Source organism: Typha angustifolia, chromosome 14 (genome assembly GCF_048772165.1).
Source record: "Typha angustifolia cultivar Huaian chromosome 14, ASM4877216v1, whole genome shotgun sequence".
NCBI lineage: Eukaryota > Viridiplantae > Streptophyta > Magnoliopsida > Poales > Typhaceae > Typha > Typha angustifolia.
The window spans coordinates 3,309,985-3,328,111 of record NC_133252.1 but is presented as its reverse complement, the minus strand read 5'-3'; the positions used below and the strand labels follow the sequence as shown (position 1 = coordinate 3,328,111).

General features: G+C 34.8%; 1 protein-coding gene across 6 annotated transcripts in view; it reads right to left on the bottom strand.

Moving 5' to 3' along the window:
- Positions 1 to 10,149, bottom strand: part of LOC140775324 (uncharacterized) — a 40,679-nt gene extending 30,530 nt beyond the window's left edge. For 4 of the 6 annotated variants that reach the window (XR_012106733.1, XM_073118544.1, XM_073118546.1 and 1 more), the window contains exons 1-9: positions 9,704 to 10,149; positions 9,226 to 9,297; positions 7,712 to 7,755; positions 7,514 to 7,625; positions 7,131 to 7,202; positions 3,806 to 3,868; positions 2,203 to 2,280; positions 2,013 to 2,105; positions 1,803 to 1,922 (exon numbers count right to left, since the gene is read on the bottom strand). Coding sequence is in view for 5 of the 6 variants with exons in the window: in XM_073118544.1 (XP_072974645.1) it covers positions 1,803 to 1,922; positions 2,013 to 2,105; positions 2,203 to 2,280; positions 3,806 to 3,868; positions 7,131 to 7,202; positions 7,514 to 7,625; positions 7,712 to 7,755; positions 9,226 to 9,297; positions 9,704 to 10,027 (978 nt within the window). In the remaining variant the exon portion in view is untranslated. The remainder of the gene's footprint in view (positions 1 to 1,802; positions 1,923 to 2,012; positions 2,106 to 2,202; positions 2,281 to 3,805; positions 3,869 to 7,130; positions 7,203 to 7,513; positions 7,626 to 7,711; positions 7,756 to 9,225; positions 9,298 to 9,703) is intronic. The other 2 variants (XM_073118547.1, XM_073118548.1) reach the window with 2 other exon arrangements.
- Positions 10,150 to 18,127: the final 7,978 nt, after the last annotated feature.

Below are 18,127 nucleotides of genomic sequence, written 5' to 3'. Positions count from 1 at the left end.
ACTAAAAAAAGGGTTAAATGAGAGAATGGCAAAGAGAAGAGGGGCGTCTACAATTTAATTCTATTTGATATTTTGATTTGTAATAATGGACCCAAGTGTGCACAATATATATAAATTATGTGTATTCCATTATAACAAAATGTGCATCGACAATAAAACATACATGCACTCAGTTTTACATGCTAAATTGAAAAACAAAATTCAATAAAAATGCAAAAGCCTCAAGAGGAAATAAGGGAATTCAAAATTTTTTCTTCAATCTCATCAAAAGGTAGATTTTCCCTTTCACTCTCTTAAATATTTTCTTTGTTTAACACTTCGACTAATTTGGGGTGTGTATGATAGATCTAACTCAATTTTGATAAAATATGCCTTTCAAATTAAAGTGTTCCTAGAAAACAACAAGAAGTGGAAATTGAAGATATCTAATGTAAAATTTTGACACAAATACCCTTTCTAGTGGATGGATGAGCACATTGAAATAATATTATTAAAATTACCCTTCACATCATTCAGTTTTTTCCAAAAAATGTGTCCAATTATGATCTTATGTGTGCAATGTTTACCTCTATATACACAATACCTGCTTACAGGTAAGAATGCCTACATATATGTCAACAACATCTGGTGATAGATACACAATGCTTGCTTGAAGGTACACAATGCTTGCTTGTAGGTATGAAATGCATGTTTGTAAGTATGCAATACGTATCTGTAGGTATGCGATGTTTTTTATGTATGTATGTATGTACTGTTAGATACGTTGTATGCAATGCCTATTTGTAGGTATGCAAAGCAAGTTTCTAGATATAAAATGACAGGTCCTACAGTTTGGTCTTATTAAGGATAATATAGTAAATTCAGTATGAACATAAACTCTTTCCAAATGAGAATGAAAAACTCTAATAAAAACTTTAATACATATAAACCAAAAACATGTATTTTAAAATGCTCCTTTAGAGACGAAAGACCCTAAAAAATATATTAGGGGCATACCAATGCGTGCCATGCCTACCAGGTATTGGCACGACACCTATCAAATGCACAACAATCCTTGTAGAAAGACCATTACAAATGACATTTGTACACCTCAAAATGATTTTTATTATTTTAAAGTGCAGAAAAAATAAAATATTTAAGAGAATGGAAGAAAATTTTATCTTTTCAGAGGATTTGAAAAGGACATCTTAAATTCCTCCTTAATCTCCCCTATTTCTCCTTATTACTTCAGTTTTTTTTTCCCATTTGATAAAGTGGCTGTCCTAACTAGCCCTTAATGGGTTTCGAGCGGCACATAATACACCCTTGTGTCGAACGGCACAGGACAAATGCATCGATATGGGGCTATGCCAATGGCATACTTTGTGTCGGGTGTCGCTTCCTCACTAGCATAGCCATCATTGCTTCAATCCATATCCATATCCACATAGTCTATCCGGAAATTAATAAAAGTTCATATATGACGATAAAAAAAATAAAGATCTAGACCCATATTATAATTCAGAAAAGCTTGTAGACAGAAATGGATCGAATCGGATATTATCTGATCCAATTTAAACCCTAGACCTAACTAGCTAAAACTCGAACCATAAAACCTGTCTTCACATAAACACTAATACTTTTGGAAAGTGTAGCACTTGGTTCTAACCAAAAGATAACCATATCTAGAAACTTGTATGTATGATATAATCATATAAGTAGGTGACCAGATGATGTATAGATTCACTACCCTCTATCAAACTAAGTGTGTTGAGAATCATAACCAAGAAAGTTTAGATATAAAGGATAATTTTAAAACCTACTTCAGTAGGAAGTAGAACAACAGGTTGGCAATCAGTAGCTGTCCCAACATCAATGACAATAGCAGTAAATTCACTACCCCCTTCCAGGAAAACTTCAATAAGAACTTTGTCATCAATGCCCTGCTAGGAACAAAAAAGCACTTTAGTTATTCATTCGACCCTTCTTTGTGATCACAAATATACAGAAAAGCAACACTAGAATTGCCCTACCTCAGCAATTATACTAAAAGCTTTTACAATGGCATCATCAACACCATGAGCAACTGCAATACCAATGCTTGACCCCGCCCTTGTTGGCTTGACCTGTGAAATCAAACATATCAAGCATGATAACATATTTATAAAATTATAATCCATCAAGATAATCAATGCTTCAAACAATGAACTGATTATGCCTCACCACAACTTTGCCGTTTTCTTTGTTCAGATGATAGCTTTCAAACCATTCTACAAGCTCTGCCTTGTCAAATTGATTTTCCTATTTTTTCACAAGTCCCATAATTGATCACAAATCACTGAAGCAGAGTGACAAATAGAAGGATGCAAGCTTCCACTTCAAGGGATATTTGCAGAACACAACTTTAATGCCATCAACAACATAGCTTAAACATATGCAAGTTAGACTGAAAGCTTCATATTGTGGCTTTGATAATTTGATTACACATCTGTTAGATAAGAGTGCATTCTGAAGTACACAACTACATTATGCTTCACCTCTTCTTGCTGTCTGATGCCAAATATTATAATATTTATTATGTAAACATACAAAAATCATAGCAAAAATAAATAAGAAAAAACAACTGGTTCATCTTATTCATGCAAAAAGAAGCTGCTACAAGCAATTCATATGCCACATGCAAAATGGCAAGGATAAAGAAGAGAACACAGATACCAGGTAACTCAATGTTGCTCTTTGGTAATTATCTCTAAAATGTTCAAGGATCAGCAGATTCAGCATATATTATAAGCTGTACTGTTAATAAAGAGATTCATAATACAAAACTCTATCCTCATAGATAGATATCTTGGTCAAATTATAAAGAGTGAAGACCATGTAATCCATCTCTTTCATTGTTTCCTCTTTCTCACATCAATTGTCCACATATTATCATGTTGTCAGTGTTCTTTTACCACGTTCTACCTTCAGAAATTGCATAAGATAATTTTTCTAAAAAGAGTTCCTGTTCATATGTTTGATCTGAACTTCTAAAGGTCCATGGTTTCCAATGTCCTGTTCCAGCCTTTTTATGAAATGAAATATGATTTCAGATGGTCTGACTGGATGTACAGTATGGCCTCCTCACATCCAAGATGTCAAGGGTTCAAATCTCAGAAACAGCTTCTCAAATATGGTTGTGTACATCTCTCTCCTTAGACATCACATAAGCAGGAGCCTCATGCAGTGGGACGTCTTTTCTCCTTTAAGTCCATATATGGTATCAGAGAAACAGAGAGACCAGATGATCAATGTTATAAAACCCATCTATTTGTGATAAAATTTTCTATACTTATGCCTTTTTTGGGTTTCATCATATTAGATTCTTTCATTCCTAGTTCTGAAAAACAAGATTCATCTTTGACCAACAGATCCACTAGGCTGACTAAGACAATATCAACAGAGTGATTTTTATAAGTATCAACTGCTGATATACATGCTCAGTGCTCCGATGGTTGTATAGTAATTTTTTTTAAAAATTTTTGCCATCCTAATCCTTCCAGTTTCCAACATCACCGAAAATCATCAAAACCACATTATTCAAGTTCCCTTAAGACTTCACAACTTTGGGCTCTCTCTGCTCTCTCCCTCTCTTGCTCACTCTGCCATATCATGCGAGAAATATAACACATATCATACAATTGTTTTGTGAACAAATAGAAAACCTAGAGAAAAATCTTTTTAACCAACAATTTGCAGAATAACATATACTTCCAACTAAAGCATCTCGATCATAGAAAGCTAATACGTGAGGACATTATAATTAAGTAATAGTGTAGCAGCATACCTGCAGCAGAAAACTAGGTATTGTCACAAATCCTTGATTCTTAAGCTCCATGGATGCATTGTACTATAAATCAAATCAAAGTACAGGTACTTAAATTAGTGGACTTCATAAGCAGGAGTCTCAAACTAATACAGACAAAGCAATCATAAAAAACCTTAGATATCTGATGCTATAGATTTACATTGTCGACACAATTAGTGTAAAAGTCTAGCATGTAACTAGAACGTCCTGATGATTTACCATCAACTAATATTTCTTGTGCAGAAAAAAGGAAGGAACAAAAGAAGCTAGTAACTTTCCAGACGTGAGTCACATGACTATTAGTAATATTTCTTGTGCAGAAAAAAGGAAGGAACAAAAGAAGCTAGTAACTTCCCAGATGTGAGTCGCATGACTATTAGTAATTAGTCTACAAGTATGAATTTTACTGTTTGATAAAAGCCTACTATCCAGTATGTGGGAATGCCACACTAGATATCTGAATATTCTATATTAAAAGAGTACGCCCTAAAGCTTCAGTTAAACAAGTACAAGAGGATAATTAAGCGAAACCTGCACCTAATACAAGGTATAAGTCAGCATAAGAACAGATAGAGGTGTTCCTTAGGGGAAGAACACAACAAAGTAGTGAAGGCTACAATAAATGTGGGGCACCCATGCCAATTACAATAGCTGGCCTGAAAATCCTTCGACTAAAGAATAGCGTCCTTGTATACTTGTGTCATCAAAACAGGCATATGCTGCTTCAGCATGCTCATTTTAGGTTGGCAGGGTTAAGTCCTGTAAATGCTGATCATGCCATGCTAGTCAGGAAAATAGTCAACAGTAATTTAGAAAATAATGGTAAATGTGAGAACCAAAAAAAGTAAAAAAGAAAGGGGCTCACATGCACTGCACGTGCAATCCTTTCTCCTTCTCTCACCTGTGCTATCTTCGGTCGAATCCTAATTGAAATTGGGATTGCCCCATAAAATAAAACCCTAACCCTAAATTGGGAAGGACACGCCGAACCCCCCAATCATCTTCCTCCTTCTCTCTTCTTCTTCTTCTATTTCTCATCAGAGTCTCGTCCTCAGATTGGCGCGCTGGAGCAATCAGAGATCGCAACTCGACTCGTTGGTGAGTTCTTTCTTCCCCCCTATTCCACAAAGTCAAGTTGAAAATTGTCGACGTTGCCCTTAAGTCCTCATGGCTCAAAAGTGGTAAAGGCGAGCGACGGCCGTGGAGCTATGCCTGTTTGTGCCGACCACCCACCATGGACATCCCGTAGGAGTCCTTAAGGTCACGAGGGTGGCGTGGATGCCTTCGGATTGGCCCTCTGGCAACACCGTCGCCGACGACATCTCTTTTTTCCCTCCTTTCTCTCTCTCTCATCAATCCCTTCAAGATGAGGAGGCAGACTCGTGCAACCGAGTCTCATCTTCATTTTTTTAAGTAAAGGTTTTTAGGTCGGGTTGGATTTTGAACCAAGGGATCTGACCCGACTCATTTAATTTAGTGAGATTGGGCTAAACCATTTAAATCAATTTTTTGGGTGGCCTGTGGGCCAACCGCAGCCCAGCCCATTAATAATAATGTGTTTGGGCCTTAAGCCCAAACTATTTAGTGGGTTTTTATGGGCTGCAGGCCAGCCACAGCCCAGTCCATGAATAATAATACGTTTGGGCCTTAAGCCCAAACTATTTAGTGGGTTTTAGTGGGATGCAGGCCAGCCACAGCCCAGCCACAGCCCAGCCCAACAATTTAGGCTTAAACAAGCCCATTTGTATAATTTAATTAGTTTTAAATTTTAAAAATTATGATATTAGTTAAATTGAAATATGTTATTTATTTATTATTAAATATAGTAATTTTTCTTAACTATGGACTAGAGATTTATCCTTTCACCTAGACACAGGTGAGTGGGTCCACTTATGTATTTATTGTATTTATTCGTCTTGTATTTTTTGCTTTTTATCAAATCACGTATAATTCAGTGTGCAAGTATATTATTATATTTTTGTGCATTATTATATTCTATGTGTAAAATATAAGACCTACTACATTGCAATACTTAGTGCATATAGTCATTTATATGATCGATAATATTAGTGGAAACGTAAATAATATGTGTTTGAGAACAAACACGGGCTAGATATTCTTCGTACATCTCCCTGTGATAACTCAAAAACTACCTTGAAGTCCAAGGGACAAACCTATTCTTGATCAACGTATGATTCGTTTAGGTGACCCTGGTACAATTAGAGATCAATCTAGGGAACAAACTTATACTTGATTAGCATATGATCTGTTTAGGTAATTCTGACGCGCTTACAGAATAGTCCTAAGCTAGATTAGAAATCTTCCTCATGTGACTCTAATCTTTCTCTATGGTTAGTGAAAAAGATAAGGTGAGTTTATCATATAGTGACACTTCCGAATAATTCTAACTGAATTAACTATAAGGAAAAGACTTAAGTGCATATCGAGGTGACTTATAGTTGATATATATCCTCAGGCACAATCCCAGGTTGAGACATATGACATTATTATTAATATTGAAAGAAATTCAGCATATCGACACAAATCATGTTATGCGATATGATTTACTCTGTTATTACTTGTACTATTATTGTTGTTGTTATCATAAGCAAACTTAGTAAGATTCTCATTTTATATTATTATACTAGTATTTATTTAAATTTATATTATGGATTCGGACTTATTTGGCTTTTGAGTGGATTCTACTCACTGAGCTATAGTTGTTGGCTTATGGGTTCCCTCTTCTAATATTTCAGATACTGATCCACATAGCAACTAAGCAAGATGCACTGAGATTCCACCTCCATTTAGGATTTTACTATTTTGTCCATCGGTTGTATTAAACATTTTATTCTAAACCATCTATTATTGCAGTTTGATTGGTGACATAATTGACGATATTGGTGTTTCTTTATTATTGAATTATTTTTATTGGAGTTAGTTGTTCATAATTAAATTCTTGTTATTTTAAGATTGAAAAAAATATTAATTAAGGCTTTATACATCTCAAGTGCACTGAAATACATCGCTGATCATGATTTCAATTTTGGGTCGTGATAGTAAAGAAGCTTTCATTCCTACAGCATTGAATTATTCAAAGCCTACTATATGATCATGCATGCATGGAAGAGAGAGAGAGAGATGGATAGTGTCGCAAAGGTTACAGAGACCATAAGTAGGTACCAAATATGTAGCATGCATTCTCCGATAAGCAAGTATAAATTAATTTAACGAAATAATCAATATTGTAAACTAGATAGCTGCATAAGAAAGTGATTATGAAAGAAGAAATTATACGACATACTTTGTCAAATGCTCTAAAGCATTCCTGTGAGGGCGTACCAACGAATGGAACATTTGCTTTCTCCAAGAGAGCCTAGATATTCCAACATGGATAGTTAGACATGTTAATGTGAATACATATATGTGGTGCATATATGCATGTATATAGGCACATAATTGAATATGAATATAATTGCATATTTCCAGCACAAATTACTTCAATATTTCCTAAATTCACAAATCCACAATAAGGGAAGGTAGGAGTTCTGCTACAATAAGCAGTGAAATGCATGCAGATTACATGAAAGGCATGAGAATACATGTCCATCTCCAAGATTTGCATACTCCTGTTAAGTAGATATTCTATATAAGTTCATTAAAATTATTTTCCCTTCATGAACAAACCTGAATGCCACCATCTTCACCAAAACGACCATGGATGACAGGGAATACTATGTCAACAGAGGCAGCAAGATGTTCTGCAAAGTCGGACAAAGAGTGAAATCCTTGGGCAAGGCTGCAGAAAATGAACTAGAAACTTGATCAGTCTAAAGCATGATAAACTGCTCAAATAGAGAAAAGTGCAAAAGACAAGAATCTGACCTTTCAAGTTTGAAATCGAAATCTGCAGGGGTATTAGAGTATAACTGTAGGAAACGTAAGATAAAACAAAAACAAATGTCACATAAACCTCATATAAAGGACAAGGTAATAGAGTAATATATAAGAATTTAGCTATGCGAGAGGCACAACAGAAAACATCATAAAATGTCAAGTAGATCTTTCATTGATAAAGCCCTTGTTTCGTTCCAAGTAAGGGAATTCCCTATTCCAAATTAAGAAACACTTCCTAGATTTATAATCAAATATCAAATTATCCCTAATCTATGATACAGACCAGCTTGATCCAATTCAAATCAGTTTCTAGATAGATTTGAGTACGGAAGTTTTGAAGGTGATTCCGACGATCTAACCATTGAATCCTCCTTAAATTTAAATATGTTGTCGTTCTAACAACGAATCCAAGATCTCAAGGTTTGGTCGATTAGATTTGGAGATACAGACCAACCAATGGCCAAGGGTCAAGATGAATTCTATGTTACGCAAGAGAAATAGAAGAGAGAAAGAGGAGGCCAACCTACCCGCACTTCTCATATGTCACCTTCTCACGATGAAAAATGGACAACTTCAAAAACCTATGTCGCATCAATCAGAGGCTTCTTCGTTCAAGCGAAAATATGGCCCTTAGGGATAAGGGTGGTGCAACGGATGAGAAAGATTAGAGGCTAGACGAAACCTTGCCATCAAAAGAGGTGGTATCACTTGGTGAAGGAGGAGGGAGGAGCTGTAACCTTCACCTAAGATGAAAAGGACAAGATAGGGACGACAAGAGCTTAAGTCAATAATTCTTACTTAGTTCATTGTCTTTTTTAAATAGGGTTGCATTTTACGTATATATAGAGTCTAGACTGCTCACAGCCTTACAGATCTCTACTAGCATTATAGATGGGCATGCTGAAAAGGTATGAAAGCAGGTGTAGATATCAGACAACTTGAAACAAAATAAGAGCAATCTAAAATTTATAGTCTCCAAGAAGTATTTTCTCCATATATACCAATAGTAATAGCAGATACCCATCATTACACCTCTAAGTAGTAATTACTAATGCCTTTAGGATGCCGGGAATTCATTGTACAAAGATAGTCTCTTCAGATAAGTACTCTTTCATCAAAATAACCAACAGATGAAGTCAAGCATTGCCTGGAGTTGAATTCTAGCAAAATCTAAGCTAGGAAATGAAACAAGGGGGTCACCTAGAACCAAATTCTAGCAACTTAGATAACTTTGTGGTGAATAACATTATCACTAGGTCTAGGATGCATCAGTGCTATATAACAATAAATTATGTGTATGTAATTAGACAAATAGCAGGGCACTACCCTGTCTTGTGTGTATACAACAAAAAATTCATACCCATTATGCAACACAATATAGGGGCTTAAAGACCTTCTGGTATATGGTTCTACAATAACATAAAACTAAGAATAATCTGATAATGGAACATAATAATCCCCTACACAACACGAAGGCCATGATGATGACAATGTTTACCAACCTGAGAAGATGATATTGCATAGGCATTTAGATCACAGTCAATATAGTAGCAGCTGACTGCCAAATCTTCTGCCTGTAATATAATTATAATTCAAAGTGATCAAAACAACAATAGATATATACAGGTATATGTAATTTTATATCTGTAGTTATGCAAAACACCATATTCTTTATTTAGGAAAGGAGAAAATGATAACTACATTTTCGTTAAATATCAAGAGAGAACAATATATAAACATATAGGTTGAGTAATCGAGACTTAACATACAACCTCAATTTAAAAGCCGAGATACGTTTATGCATTAGAACCCGGTGAAGTATACAAACCCCAGATGATCAATGTCAATTTGGTGGTTTCATGAATAAATAAACTATAATCCATACCTTCCCTGGCCAAACTTATCACATGCCGAAGAAAAAACAGTGAAATCTCGAAAAATTCTAATATCACGAATAGCGCCAAGAAAGAAAGGAATCACCTGTATGTGATCAAGAACCGATCTTGCCGAGTTCAACGAAATTCCACGCTCCGCCGAGGGCCCACCGCACACCAACCCAACCTTTAACCGCCTGGCTTCCCCCTCCACTTCCGTCCTCTTCTCCACAACCACGACCTCCTCCGCCGACGCGCAAGGAGCTCTAATCCTAGCCCCGACGGGGACCCCCCGCTTCACAAAGAGCCGATCACCGCGCGGTAGCTTCGAAGCCGCGAGATTTCGCGACCGAGTAAACCGAGGAGCTTCGTCGCGACTACTAGGGTTTGTGGCGAGGACGGAGACGGGAGATCGATAGATGGAAGCCATTGGAAGGGGAGGAGGAGGAGCAGGGTTGCTCGGAAAGGCTGGGGTTTTGGAGTGGAGTGTGATTCGAGCATTTCTTTTTGTAGAAAGGGAGAACGGAGAGGAAGTGGACAGGATTGTCGCCTTGTCGGTTTCCTTGGCTCCAACTGCCTCTCCTGCAATATACTAGGAGGGATATTTGCATATAACACCTTCCATTAAGTGATTTTCTGTTATAATGCTGTTTTCTCACTAATTTATAAACCACACCCCTTGACCCTTGTTATTTATTAATGAATATCTTTAAATTATATTGAATAGCATACTCTTGAAAACTAAAGATATATTTATCTTTTAAATTTAAATTATACAAATTTCAGTGGTGTTTTAGTCCAAGGAAAAAAAAAATAAGAATTATAAGAGTATACATGCAAAAATTGTATATTTTGAACAATATATATTTAAATAACCTAAGTCTATATAACTCGCAGGTTTATACTTTTATATCTATATAAGTATATATGCAAAAACTGTATATTTTAAGCTGACATATATATATATATATATATAATATATATATAATATATTAAAAATAATAATTTGATATTAATTCTATATAATATATATTATATAATATTAAATATTATATTATAATTTTTGAAAATGAATGAGTCGAGCTTAATTAAGCTGGTTCATAATTCAGCTCAGCTTAAAATTAAAATTATTCTTCATATCTATTTTGAATCAGCTAATTTTTAAATCGAGCTAAAGCCAATTTGATCATATATTATAATATATCTGGATATGTTCAACATATTCAAACTAAAATAAGTTTCTTTTGGAATCTACAATTATAATTTATAGGTTTTGCACTTAGGCCCTGAATTATTGCCTGTTTTCTTATAAATCTCCTTTTATTTTCGCAAAATCTTTAAAATATGTTTTGCTATTAGGTATCAATTTCGACGGATTAAGAGATATTAGATAGTTGAAGGATTCAGGTGTATTTAACCCTTTATATGTTACTTTAAAAAAAACAAACTTGTTTCTGTGTTGAACCAGACCTTCAACTACAAATGTCCAGAAACAATGTGATCTTCATTGTAAGTGAGATAAGTGAAGGGAAGCATAATGATAGAGTAGGGATGGAGAAGAGCACAAGGCATACAACAACCCAAGCTCAGAATCCAAAGATTGCATGAATCCAAAAGCCCAACTTATGTTGGGCTGTGCCTGAAGAATGCCTCAGCAATAGGGTGTTCAACAACATAGCCTATTGTGAGAGAGAAAAATTACATGGATTTCACCAGTACTAATTTGTAGAAAAGCCTCCTTTGGTTACAGTATAAGGTGATTTATGTTTACCATTATCCATGTTCCTTATCGATATGTTATCAGTGATTCTAATTATTCATTTAAGATGTTTGTTTTCCTGACTGATATTTCAGTGGTTAAAACATCTTATTTTTTGTTAAAAAATTAGGAGTTTGATTCCCCTCTTAGTAATGGTTCAGGATTTAATTTAAGACACCATATCTGTAGAGTCCTCTGGTTCACTCAAGATGCTGCCATCTAAGAAGTAGCTTACATTATCAGAAATCAACGTTTGCAGCATTGCAGCAAGTATCCATCAATTCTCTCTGCAGAGGATTGAGAAATTGTGTCTTGACATCCTCCTACTTAATTTGAGTGTATGTCAAAACATAGCATATGGATCTAGAAATGTTTATAGGTAGGGATGTCAAAATAATCAAGCAGCTCGAATTCGACTTGTTTAAACTTAACTCATGATCGACTCGAAATTTAATCTAGGCTTAAATCAAGCTTTGATCCGACCAGCTTGAATAGGCATGTTTAAGACTTGAGCTTGAATTAAGCTTGAATTTTAACTCTATTATAATCAACTTGAATTAGACTTAATTCAAAGTTAATAAGCAAAGCCTGGCTTGCTCAAGCTCAGCTCATCGGCCAAATAAATACTGATTGTAAAGTTATATGCAGCATTTTCAAATAGTAGTTCTTTGTATGCTTCAATAGAAAAGATAACACTTTAGACAAAACAGAGTGGACTATAAGCCACTGAGAAGAAAACATCTTCTAGATATTGGAATTTGTCATAAACCCATTACAAGAAAGAAAAAAAAAAAAGAGAAAGAAAGAAAAAAAAAAGGTAAAAAAAAAAAAGTTCATCATCATGGTTTGGTACCAGCCTGCCTGCCTGCCTGCCTGCCCTCCTTTATCTTTCTGGTGTAATGATTGCTTTCACTTAATCCATCTCTTTTGAGTGTATATTCTGTTGATTAACACTAACTCCATTTGCTACTTGCTCTCTAATTGTTTAATAATCAAGATGGTCATAACTTTTCTTTTAAGTTCAAATACTGAATCCAATCAGTGTTCACCTTAATTTAAGTCTGAATGTTTTGCTCCCAGCACCACCCATCTCAACTTGTGGAGACCACTAGTGTTAGTAATCATCATCCTGCTAGTGTTAATCCATTTCAGATTTAACTTTATCCTGTACTTACTGGAAACAATGCCGCTTTTTGTTGCCTAATCTTGGATTTAGTTCAGAGAATTCTTTCTGTCAACAAGTAGACTGCATGGATGTCACCATTATGGAAATCTTCTTGCAATGATGAGGATCTATCACTTGGAGATCTACTCATCCCCAAATCACTAACAACTATTCTTTGTTGCCTAATATGTATATTAGATATCCATTGAGCTAAAAGCATAAACTGTTAATGTAATGAATCAACAATATATGAGGCCCCTAATATTATGTAGACATCTGATAGATAATTATACAATAATACTAAAAACAAGAGAATAAAAATAGGTTAATGAGGTTTTAAATCCATCCTATTTGAGAGAAATTGATTAAAAAATCTAATATTTTACTTTTATTATTATCTCAACCCTTCGGGTTTAATGCCTCAAAAACACCCTGACGTTAGTTCTCTTAACCGAAAGTAACTATATACACTAGTTAACTTAACTATACGTATAAAATAATATTAATATCTCTAATTAAGCAATTAATATAAGTTAAGTCACATGTCGCATTATATCTCATAAGCCACCTCACATATCTTTTTCCTTTAACACTACCTAATCTCTTCCCTCATTCATTTATTACCTTACAACTTCTCTTTTTTTTCCTTTTAGCCATTCCTTATCTCTCCCTAGCTCACCTCAACTCATAAGTAAGAGTAACCTCTCCAGAGAATTCTTTTCGGCAAGGCTTCTGATACCCAAAAATTTAGATGGGTGGGAGGAAGAATGGATGAGATGCATAAAGAGAGAGGGAAAAAATGTATTTAAAGAGGGTGGGGAAGGAGGAAAGAGAGAACTGAATATTCTGTATTCCATCTATTGTTGTTAGGTTAAATATAACTTGCAGTATTCTTTGAGGCATTAAACCCAAATATAGTGGTTAAATAATAAATAACTATAAGGTATGGTGTAAATAATAATAGAAGTAAAACATTGAATCTTTTGATTCTCTAATTCTCTTTATAAGTATGTTTTAGATTCTAAATTAGAATAACTTGAATCCAACTTATACCTAACCCAATATCAACCTACATTAAAGTAATCAAAGTAGAATTGAAACAGACCAAAATCAATAAAATAATTTCATTTTTTCAATGAAGTTGAAATCGAATCAAAACTTTGAATATGTCCGCAATCTCTAAAAAAGTTAGCTTTAATACCATGTTAAATAACCAATTGATCCAAAAACTTAAATTGTTAGATAAGAAGTTGATGTTGTAACTCATGGCTTTAACAATGATCTTTCTAGGATATTTAAGATCCTAATTATACATGAATTTTCTACATTTCAGGTACTCGGCAAACAGGCTGCCAATTTGTTTCAAATATTCAGAATGCCAATCCATGGCTGCTAACAATGTGGTCTTAGCAAATTACTGTAGTCCAGACTGCCTTTTTATGATTGATTCAAGGACCTTCATCTTCTTGCAATAATTGGATTTCAACTAATAAGGCCAGAGACTTCACAATCCATGCCAAGCATCAAATCCCACTCAGTGTTTGTCACTATCCATACCTCATGTTTCACAACAGTCACAACTAAATTGCAAGAATATATACTACAGTGATGTGAATTGAATTGAAGCCCTTGAGCTAGCATTCAAAACAGGAAAAGTACACCTTAGGATAGAGGCAATTCAGGACCACCTTGTGCTGGTGTGGTCCAAAGAATTGGCTGGATCACTAACCTGTCTTTCTTATTAATTTCCTCTCTACTGATGACTCCTAGATCTCCTGTGCACTCCACCTTTTTCTCTTATTGTTTTTCACCAGTTTTAGACTCTGACGTACTCCCTTTTGTCAAGCAACAAACATTAACCATACCCCCTAATCCACACCCAGAAATGAAAGCAAAGTCACTTGATCTTCCAGGGCTCTCCTGTTCTTATCAGCATCTCACTTTGTTGAAAGATGCAGGAAGAATAGATGGCAAGGTAGACTAAATTCCATTTGATGCTGACGTAAAAGTAAAAGATGTTCTCTTTGGAAAATAATGTCCACACTGATTCTACATCTCACCATATAGTTTTTCCACATATTTTTGTTATCATATGAAAAGTAGGAACCAAGAGTTCTCCTGCAACTGCAAGCTTAGTCACCAACACATCCCTTCATTAGTTTTAGGGCATGCCACCTAGAACAAAGAAGAAGAAGAAGATGATGATGACCACAAAAGACTAAGATGGTCCTGAATGGATTGAGAGAATGGTACACATATTTGCTATCTTGGACCTACCAATGCCTTGCAAAGTTGGTGCCTCACAAACCGACAGCTCCCATACCCTCTTGACTGTTATCATTAAATAGCATCTGTTCTCATTTTTGGAGTGGCTAAGAACCCTACAGTTGTCACCGAGGTCCTTAACACACTTTGTTGGAATTGTCCCTACCTTCCTAAAGAGGTTAGGAGTAATCTGAGAGTGTTGTTGATTATGGTAAAAATATATATAATTTGAGTGCATGAATCTTATCACTCTAATTCCACACGCCTCCTCATGTAAGCTGTTGTAAATTGGGCCGGCAAGAATCCAATAACATGCGTCGATCATCTAAAAAAAAAAGGCGTAAACTATTAGAGAACGATGATTTTTATATCTTATATTCTAACATTATTCTCAATTCTGAGCTCTGAGATGGAGCGCAAAATAAGTATTTTAAACTCTAATACCATGTTAATCGACAAAAGTATGTATTTAGGTATTTTCTTCATTTCTTGGATGCCCTTTTGGAAGTTAAAATGATTTAAGTGTGAGAGACACAAGGAGAGCTTATAAATGGGAGAGTGGATGGCATCTTAATTTATTTTTGGGGAGGAGGTGGGTTGTGCAGGGTGGAGAAGCAGGGCACGTGCATTGCTTTCTAATTCATATGCGTCATCTTCATCCTCGCATATAGGAGTTGGATAGTTCTTCATGTGCCCATCTTCTCCACCGAGCTCAAGCCTATCTAATTAATGGCGAAACACCACCATGGATGGACGATCAAGCTCTCTCTTCTTCCAGGTGAGTTCTTCAAAAGAAAACCAAAAAAAAAAAAAAAAACACTAAGCCTTTGATCTCTTTCTCTTATGAGAGGCTCATCTCATGCCATGGTATCTAAAACTCTAGTAGAAGAAATAGTTTTCTTATCTCTTCTTTCTTTCTAGTTCTTTGAATGAGCTTATCTTATAATTGATCATGCACGTGAACTATAGAAACTACAAGCATATTGTGTCCTTCTTCCATTATGTTGTCATTCAACAGATCATGGCAAGTTCATGAAGCAAATTGAATTTATAGGAATCGATTGGCATGGAAAGCTTAAACATTGTAAGTTTACTTTCAATTTAACCCTCTAATCTATGATCCATACCAAGTTACAATTATTAGTCAACCGTTAATCTAAACTTAAAAAAGATTCAATCGTTAAAAACGGTAATTTGAGAATAATAGAGATAGTTTGGTTACTAAGAAACTTACTTATAGCAAAAAATATGTGTAATTTATCTTATTCTTTAAATGATATATTTCTTTTTCATTCTATTTTCTTCTTCTTATTTATATTGCAATAGTAAACAAATTTATTGTGAGCCTAGTGGTCCTGGATCTATTGTACTGCCGATTGTTAAGTCCTTCTGAGATTTGTACTCCAATCCAATATTTGGACAATGGACTCGCTATCTTGCCACTATCTTTATGTAGATGAATCTTTTATATTATATTGTAAGTACCAAACGAAATAAAATTTGTTCCAGTTGTTATCAAAATAGCTTCACCTTTATTTATTACATCAACTTTGTTTGAAACAGAGGGACAAATGGATTACAAAGTTCTATCTACTGTAATGCTACTGTGCCGATTCATGTGGTGGAAAGCTTCAAACAGAGGTTTTAGTTTCGTAGATAGGCTTTATCCAAACGGTGATTGAGATAAGCTGGGAATAATACTGTTTGAGGTGATCAGGGTAGAATTTCATAAAATTTGAGTTTCCCTTAATTAATTTAAATATATGTTTGAAAAATTGGGCTGAAGATAAATTGATTTTAGAGACATACGGTTAAGTCGTATTATTAAGTAATTTTTAATTGGGTTTATGTGCACTTATTATTCTATAATGTGGATGGGCAACTCGGTGTAGATCTTATTGGATCTAATGCAAGCCCATAATTGGTGAGCTCATTAGTTTATTATATATATAATAATTAGGTCCCCACTCTATTATATAACCTTAATTTGCTTGCGCCAATGAAAGCCACCAGTTGAACAGGAGAAAGAGAGAAAGACCTATCTAGTCATCTATTTTATTTGAAGATCAGAAAGATAAATCATGCATGTGTGATTCTTATTTTAATCTGTATTTTAGATTTTGTACACATGTTGATCTACATTTTATCCTACAAATTATACTCTCCTTAATCATGTGGGCTATTCTGTAATCTGACTTGCTAATGTGCATTTGATGATAAGGCTAGACTAACCCGAATAATTAAATAACTAATGAGATCGAAATTGTCAAATACACACAATAAATAATGCTAATATGTACCAACCCGGAATCCTTTGAGCAATATGGTAGTTACAATATGATGAGTATTTATTTGTTATAACAAGTTGTCCCCAAAATTTTTTAATTAGAGATAATTCTCTTTTCACTCTCAAACTATCACGCATGTTTATAATAACCTATGAAATTCTTTTTAGTACACATTAATAAAAGTTAAGTGACTTAGCTAGTATTAAATATTTTAATTTTGATAAAATTACTTCATTGCCCCAGTGTCCCTCCACTTCTCTTTCTCTCCTCTTTCTCTCTCTCATACCACCAACACCATCTCCTCCATCAACTTCTTGTCATTGTCGCCAACAACAACCTATGTGTGACTCCCTCCACCCCCATGTCCACACCGAAGGTGGAACCATCCAATTTAAATATGGAGAGTTGGAGGAGTGGCTCCGAAAGTCAGTGATAGAAGAAGATGGTGTGCTAACTCTACCCGAAGTCTATGCCGATTTTGCCTTCACCCGTCCTCCTAGTCGTTGAGGTTAGGAAATGAAAAAGTCGGAGGAGTTGAGAAGGATTATCGAGGTGGAGAGACGACGTAGTAGCGAGCGTAAAAACCCATCTTAAACTATCACATGCATATAATGGTATTTTGATCATATTATTATCGTGTGATTCTCATATGACAATTTATGAACAAAAATAAATAACAAAACCCTAACGAAAAAGATCAAATGAGATATTTTTTATATTTTAGGGGGGTCAGTGTGTACTAAAAAGATTCTAGAATCATTATGGAAATACGTGATAGTTCAAGAAGTGAAAAAAGAATTATACTTTTAAATTATTATCTATTCTGACTAATAATATGCAAATTTTTAACGCATCCTCTTACATACGTCCCTAATGACGCATATAAACAAATAATAAATAATATAATTGAAGTAGGCTATTGAAGTTCGAACTCATATTAAACTATCTTATAATAGACTAACAATATATATAATATATATATTATGCCTTCAACATTATCTACCAATTCTAAATGCATAACTTTTCACATGCATTTTATACTAATAACTCATG